The following is an 8424-nucleotide window of genomic DNA, read 5'->3' on the forward strand; positions in this document are numbered from 1 at the left end:
ACCATAGAATAGCCTAGAAATAGCTCAAATATAAGTTACGTTTGAACAGGTTTGCCTCTCTAAGATGCTCATTGCTGATGGAAAATTGACTCGGGAAGCACGCGAGAAATGCATGTGACCTCTTATCAGGGTCCACGTTAGAAATGCTCGACGCTGTCTTTGTCAGAAATGTTAGTAAATGTACTCGATTCGGAAATTTGGGCAATTACAATGAATGCCACGTCGTCATCATTTAATCAATAATAAAAAAACTTTAGGGAAATTTCATTTCATGTCTCATTTCTCACCAAGGACAAAGAAATGTGGGGACCGAAGAAACTGCCAATGAGTTTCCAGCGAGCTTCACTGACATCCTCACCGACGCTGCAACGAAATTCTGATGTGCCGTAATTAATTAATTAAGCTCTCCCTCCTTTGTCCTTTCCTGTAAGCTACGCTGCATAAGATAACACATGTGGTGCAGTTTCTTCAGATTGTGTGTTCCTGCGCAAAATGGAGATGTGGTCGGGTCTGGGGACGGTCATGGCGACAATTCTGCTGATCAGATCAATAGCTAAAGAATATCTTCCGCCGGAGTTCCACGACCATTTTACAGGGTTTCTGAGGAAACTCTCTAAGTATTTCTCGTCATACATCACCATTATCATTGACGAAAACGAGGGCATGAAAGTAAGCGAGGTTTATGAGTCAGTTCAGTTATATTTAAGCGTGCGATCCTCTTCTGCAGCCAGTAGATTAAAGCTTAACAAGCCGAAGAACGCCAAGGAGTTCACCTACACCATGGATAAGAATCAACAGATCGTCGATGAATTCGACGGCGTCAAAGCCTGGTGGACTTTCCACAGCAGAGAGCTCAAACAGCAGATGTTTTCCTGGAATTCCATCTCAGACGAAAAGCGGTATTTTGAGCTCAAATTCCACAAGAAGGACAAGTCCAAGGTTTTTGAAACCTATCTGCCGCACGTCATGGCGGAAGCCAAAAAAATCGAGCTCCAAAACCGGCATCGGAAGATTTACACTAACAAAGGCGGCGAGAACAGGTCGTATGAGTACAGAAACCGGGTTTGGACACCGGTGGTTTTCGATCATCCGTCGACCTTCGAAACCCTGGCTCTTGACCCTGAGTTAAAGGACGACGTACAGAGAGACCTCACAAAGTTCTCACAGAGGGAAATGTATTATAAGAAGGTCGGCCGTGCCTGGAAAAGGGGGTATTTGCTCTACGGCCCGCCGGGAACCGGAAAATCGAGCATGATTGCTGCAATTTCTAATCATTTGCACTATGATATTTATGACCTGGAGCTAACCGAAGTTAAGAGCAATACTGAGCTCAGAAAGCTTCTGATTGCTACCACTAACAAGTCAATTATTGTGATTGAGGACATCGACTGTTCGCTGGATCTGACGGATCGGAAAAAGAAGCCTAAGAAAGAGAGCAAGGAAGAGTCCGATCCGGCCACCGGAAAACCAGAGAACGAGCCGCCGGAAAGCAAGGTGACTTTGTCCGGGGTTTTAAATTTCACAGATGGCTTGTGGTCCTGTTGCGGCAGCGAGCGGATTATTATTTTTACGACAAATCATGTTGATAGGCTGGATCCTGCGCTTCTTCGGTCAGGGCGCATGGATAAGCATATTCATTTGTCTTTCTGCACTTTTCCTGCATTTAAAGTTCTTGCTAAAAATTATCTTGGCGTTGACGATCATCCTCTGTTTGAACAAGTTGAGGTTTTGATGAAGGAGGCGCAGATTACACCAGCGGATGTAAGCGAGGAATTGATGAGGGCGAGTGATAATCCCACTGGTGCGCTTGAAAACCTGATTGTATCACTTGGCAAGGCTAAGGAAAAGGCTGATCTTGCATTGGCTAGTTCAAATGGCAGTGGAGAAGCAAATTTAGTTGCAGAAGAATCCGTGATACCTGAAGAGCCACATTCAAATGAGGGAAGTTCTGAATCTCTAGCAGACGAGGAAAAATCTCCGAGTATTTAATTAGATTAAGAAATGTGTGGAGATTAGTACAGTTTGAGTTTGTCTAGTGGTAGATGATATGTGCTTTTGAAAGAGAGGTTACAAGAGGGGTAGGGTGTGGTAGATGATATGTGCTTTTGAAAGAGAGGTTACAAGAGGGGTAGGGTGTGTAATTTTAATTGTCTCTGGGTTATGTATTTATTATGTTTTTCCTTTCCCAAGCAATTGAAACAATTTAGTGGTTGGTCCTTAGAATTTAAATAAAGAATGTCCGTAATTTTCTTCCGAAAAGAAAAAAATATTTTATTGTGTAATTTTTCTATTATGGATTCAAACTTGATAAGTAATTAATTTTATTTTAATGAATAGTGTCTATGTTATTATTTTAGAAATAGTGGTGTATATATTTTGGAGAATACATGTGTCAATATCTATTAGATTATAAATATAGTACACATATAAAAAAAAACATAGGGGGACACACGATCACCCCTCCAAATCCACAGGCTTAAGAAATAAGGTTATACGTATTAAGAAATAATGGTGGATGGAAAAGTTACACACCTAAAATCTATTAATGTCAATAAGGTATTTTAACTAACTAGTTTATTAGTAGGTCCAATTCACATGCTTAAGTCCTACAACAATGTCTATGCAAGCATCACAAGGGCCCTTCACAAGACATTTTTTTGCATTTTATATTTAAAAAGAAAATCATAATTATATAATTGTGCTATTTTTTTAAATTTAATTATTAAATGTCAAAAACTATCTTCTTGGGAGCCTTTTTGATGCCTACATAAACAATTCCTAAGTCTACTTAGGTTCTAGGAATCTTTCTAAAAAGCTTTAAGTTGCCATAAGGTCTTAGTTTTATTTTGGCATTCAATTCTTGAGTCAAAGATCATTAATAATTGTCACTTTAGTTGTCTCATTGTATAGCATTAAAACACATGTCATAGTCTCATCTAATCTTATCTCTCAACCTTGTATTTAATAGAAAAACATCTTATGTAAATTTCATATTCACATTCAATCTTGCATACATCATCAAGCAAGTTGTTTTTGCCATTATCTCTTGTGAAAGGTTATTTTTGTTTTGTATGTGGTCCTAGGGTGTGGGGAGTTCACATTCAACTCCTACAAAATCCACATAAAGCATTAATATGAAGCAAGATAATATAAACAATAAATTAGGTAGTTGGGTGGCTACCACATGTGTTGAAGGAGGACGAGAGGGATCCTAGTCATCACACTTTATCTATACATTAACAAGATCTAAGGTAATCATAGTGTAGTGTCCTAAAATTGCACCCTTTGCAATTTTGATCACATTTGGGGCCCTCACCTTACTGTTCTCATCTTCATGCTTGACTGGGACCTATTTATGCCTCCCCCATGCACCAAACCCCACATTTGCATACTTTACCTTGCTAGGACCTCGTGTCCTTGCCCTAAATTGCGGTAGGACCAAGGCGTGGCACCATGGTCCTCCTCAATTGGGCCCTAATTTGAACCCTTGTCCCTATCTCAAATTTGAGTAGGAAACTTTTCTCCATGTCGGCCTATGTCAAAAAATTAATATTATTGATGGTAAGCAAGTATATAGGAGGTCTTCCCCTCTCATTTGATCATAAGAAGCAATAAGGCAATAAGGAGGAGATGATCATAAGGCAAGGAAGATTACATCAAGCATTCCTCAAGGCTACATATTCTTCATCTATCTACCAAAGCAACATTACATCATTTGTTTGCAAGCATGTGTGTGTGATTAGGGTTTCATGCCTTTTCATACAACATATGTGATTGCATTCAAAAAGAAAAGCATATACCTTTCCATTATTTAGTTGATTATTTGCAATATTTCATTTAAGGTTGATTCCAAACCGAGGTTTGACCAAAGGCAAACCCCTATTCCCAACACATTTCTCTTTCCTTCTGTGTGCATGAAGTAGGCGTGTAGTTGTACTTTTGGAATTAAATTTTATTTGCAAAGACGAAAAAACCCTTTTCAACACGTAGAAAGTTCAGAGGACCAAGGCGATGGGCACCCTAGTCCCTGCACACTATCCCGACTATTTTTGGCATATTTCATAGGGCAGCTCCGAATCATCTCAAAATTTTCAGATCCATGTGCACGGCTGAATCTCAAATCTGTAGCTCATTGTTTCCGCATATTTTCCTTCAATTCTCAACATTTTACACTATTTTTACAATTCAATTTACAAAAGAGGAAAACCGAAATCAATCCAATCCACTCAGTATTCAAACCTTGTCTCATTTAGGATTGGATCTAATGGATTCATCTCCTATTTTGAATGTAAAGTCCTCCAAGTGAAAATTGCTTTAGTAATTTCTCCCTTCCATTTGGTGAATTTGCTAAGCTCAAATTTTCCACTTTACACATAGGAGGTTCCCAACTATCATCACCACCATTAACATTTTCTTCTTAATTTTCTTTAGTAACTACTCAAGCAAGAGGGATGGCAATAGTTAGATGAGGATTTTTTGGGAGCATGGCTAGCTATGATTTCCTCCACCAATAGGCAAAAAAGAGGAAAAGGACCTACTACTAGGCCACAATCTGTTGGCAATATGTTGGATTTGGTCAAGTGTTGTCATTGATGTCAACACTCTATCTCGGTTGGATATGGTTTTGCTATCTTGGTTGGACTTGGTGTTTATCTTGGTTTTGGCTATGATTCTGATCCGGTATGATTAGATCCCTTGTTTTAGTTTTGGATGATTATTCAGGATGGTTTTATGCTTGTCATATTCAGTTGGTTCATAATTTGGTGCTCTGGAAGCTATCGCTTATGTTCCCGATTGGTATTTCTCGGTACCGATTAGCGATATTTGATGATATGATTTGGTGATTTTGGTCCAGCTTATGGAAATGGCTTCTAATGTGCTGAAGGTGTTTCTTGATCATATCCCAATTGTTTGGTGGCTTCGCATTAGCTAGTGTGCTAAAGGTGTTTCTTGATCATGTCCCAATTATTTGGTGGCTTCGCATTGGCTGGCATGCTAATATGGTAGTCCTATTTGGGTCTGGTTATATATTATGTGTTATTGGACTGAGGATTTCTACCAGTTGGTGAAACATGTTGGAGATTGGTCTTAGCATGATTTCCGGCGGATATAATTGTTTGGGAATTTGTTTTAGGTCCATGCTATGTGATGTAAATCATAATATTGGTCCAGTGATATCATATAATTTATTTTCTGTAACTATGGGTTTATGGGCTTAGGGTTTAGCATACCTTAGCATAAGGTTGATGATCTATATTTATAGGTGACTTATTCATGTAATTTTGATATCGATGGAAAGTATGAGATTGATGGTTGTGTTTGCATTATTAGAGGAAGGTTTATGTGCGAACAAGTGATATATCATTGGACAGAAAGTTTTGTTGTTATAGGGAAGACATTTGTGCTTAACCAGAACTGTATCAAGCATTAGGAGATGCTACTTTAACAATTCATTCTTTCTAGATTGCAGTCTGATGCTTTTGCAAGTGCAATCCCCACTGTAATCATTTCACATACTATTGCAGAATTATTATTTGATGTTTTAGGACTTGGAGGCAACTGAGAGGGGGTGGGGGGGGGGGGGGGGGGTGAATCAGTTGTCTATTAATATCAACCCAAATATAACTTGATCAAACTTGATGCATAATACCGATAAACCAAACTTAATGTCGATTAACAGTTTAACAGTTAATAACAATACCGGTGAAGCTTAATGCATGAAATAGAAAGAGAAATAACATCCACAACACATAACACAAATATTTGTACGTGGAAACCCTATGAGGGGAAAAACCATGGTGGGAAACCTTACCCACAATCAGATTATACTACTGTAGATAGTATGTGTGTACAAATGGGGTCTGCACATGCAGAAAGGCCAACTACCTAGAGCTCACTGTTCAATCACAAAATGAGAGTCACTCTGACTACAATATGATGATTAAATCCTAGATAATGTACTGCTCAAAATAGAATCTTCATATGCTAGATTCAGTAAGGCTCTGATTGTCTTCTTCAAACCTTCCTTGAATCTTCAAATGATGTCTGCATGAGTAGCTCTGCTTATATTCGCATATACCAAATATCACAACCTTATAATACCTTATAATCTTCTTTTCTGCCATATAATCTCACAAATGAGATCTTACATATATACCAAAACCTAAGACCAAATGTGTAGGTTGGCTCAATAAGAATATTACAATTATAAATGAATCAATATGTGATGCATCATGTCGGCTCAATGCATTTACAATAATAACCAGTCAATAAATCATCTCCATAATGTGTCATGTTGATCTGGAATAGATAACGCATGTCGGTCCATAACCTAAACCAATTTTCCGGTAACAACAAATATGCCAATTCGATTAGACCAATAACCAAATCACCAAATCCAAGTGTCCAAACCATGTCTTCGACATAACCAAGTAATCTTCAGATGATAACAAGTCATCCTCAATGCCGGTGAACAATATAACTTGTCGTGAACCAAATACCGGTGACTGTGCATAAGTCACTGAACATGCTGGTGAACATAAACAAAGATATCTAGAAAGATAGGTGCCGATAAGTGTTGACAAGTGTTGATATCAATGACAAAACCAATGCAACACATCCATAATACCAACATTATTGTGGGTAGGGTTTCCTATCGTGTTGTTCACTTTATCAAGTTTTCCACATCAAAAATATTGGTTTTGTGTGTGTTGTGCTTTCATGTTTTATCTTTCATTGTGATGGTTTCCTTGTGCTCTAGTATAAGGTTTTAATCTGCAATAGTTATGATTTATGTTAGTAAACTAATTCACCCCCCCCCCCCCCCTCTTAGTTTACTCCCAGTATCAAATATGTCTAACACAGTCCTCCTCCTTGAGCATGGTATATGCTTACAAGAGGAGTAAAATCCTAAAAATGAGCCTCCTAATGACCACAAGCAAGATGGCTTTGACCATGACAATTCTCTTGAGAAGGAGACCAACCTCGAGAGAAGGTGGGGAGTCAAGTGAATCCTATCCACAATACAAGGGGCATTACCCTAAAGATTCAGTAAAACATGTATGTGATCCACCTCAAGTAAAATTTCAATTGCTTGCACTTGAATTCGCAATAACAAAATTAAAAAAATCATACTTTTAACATATTTATAAAAATTTGATGATCAATAAAACATCCAAAAAGAATACTATAATTTTTATCTTTTCATATGCTAAACAAAATCTTCACTCTAAAATCATGCTAGTTTTGAATGGATTTATAAGGCATTTGAGGCTAGTCCCCTAATAAGACCATATGCTAAGAACATGACTCAAGGTTGAATGGCTTGAAAGAGTTGTGTATCCAGGAACAAATATTTTGAGCTATTAAAAAATAAATAAAGCTTGATGTTTTTGAAATTATTGATGTCCACAAAAAAGGCAATAGGGATTAGGAACACCAACAGGATGTTATGCAATCGATGGGGAGGCCTTAAAAAAAGGTAGTAGACATAATGAGCCAATTTAGCATCCAACATTGTGAACCATATGATTTTGAACCCGCGTTACCTAACTAACACTAGTGGACCTACAAATATCATTGTTGATTTAAGGTGGGAAAATTGTGACCCAAAAATGGGGGGAAAGATGTTGATACCCTTGATGAAGCTTTTTATTTTAGAAATTAGTATTTGGATACCATCTCCAGTATTTTCCACCAAGTATTGCATGATGAGTATGAATCCTATGAACCATATCAGTTCAAATGGCTTTTATAACCATGTTAAAGAACAATACGAAAAACAAAACCATTCTAGAGAAGCTAAGGAAACATAGCTTCAAATTCTTACCAAATAGATTTTATCATAAAGGTCCCTTGAACTTAAACAACATCTTTCATAATTGAAGGGTTTAAATACCAATCCTCTTTCAACCTAGTTTCCCTACTAAATGACCAAAAGAAATCCAATGCCACACAAAAAAATTCCAAGCTTCATTACCATCAAGAGAATGAATGATCCACTTAGTGGAGAATAATTCCAACCCTCTTGATTTATGATGAAGACAATAGAATTTTGATGCCACATAATGGAAACCTTGATGATTAGCCTGAGAATACTAGAGAAAATCATGAAGAATCCTCTTTGATTTCAAATAAAAAGTTTTAGAGGGAACACAAAAATAAGAATAGTAAACATGGGTGGACATGAGAATCTTGAAACAAATTCTGAAATTTTCATCTAGACAAAAAAAATTGGTGACCTAATAAGCCATTTTTTTATTCCTAACAATAATAGTTTTCCACAAAGAGATCATGGATGCCTAAAATGCAAAAGGGATGTCCAAAAAAAATTAAAGCTTTACCAAGGTCAATTCATTGAGCCATAAAAAATAATTAATCCAAGAAGGCTTGGAAAGGAAGGATTATTTAATATAACATTGAGTC

The 8424-nt window shown here is 37.3% G+C and overlaps 1 protein-coding gene across 1 annotated transcript; it reads left to right on the forward strand.

The window, feature by feature from the left end:
• The first annotated feature begins 432 nt into the window (after positions 1–432).
• On the forward strand, positions 433–2334 carry LOC131076347 (AAA-ATPase At3g50940). Its single transcript, XM_059213891.1, has 2 exons — positions 433–2066; positions 2117–2334. The coding sequence occupies exon 1, from the start codon at positions 493–495 to the stop codon at positions 1987–1989; it is 1497 nt and encodes a 498-aa protein (XP_059069874.1). The 5' UTR covers positions 433–492; the 3' UTR covers positions 1990–2066; positions 2117–2334.
• The last annotated feature ends 6090 nt before the right edge of the window (positions 2335–8424 follow it).

Source organism: Cryptomeria japonica, chromosome 11, assembly GCF_030272615.1.
Source record: "Cryptomeria japonica chromosome 11, Sugi_1.0, whole genome shotgun sequence".
NCBI classification, from domain to species: Eukaryota; Viridiplantae; Streptophyta; class Pinopsida; order Cupressales; family Cupressaceae; genus Cryptomeria; species Cryptomeria japonica.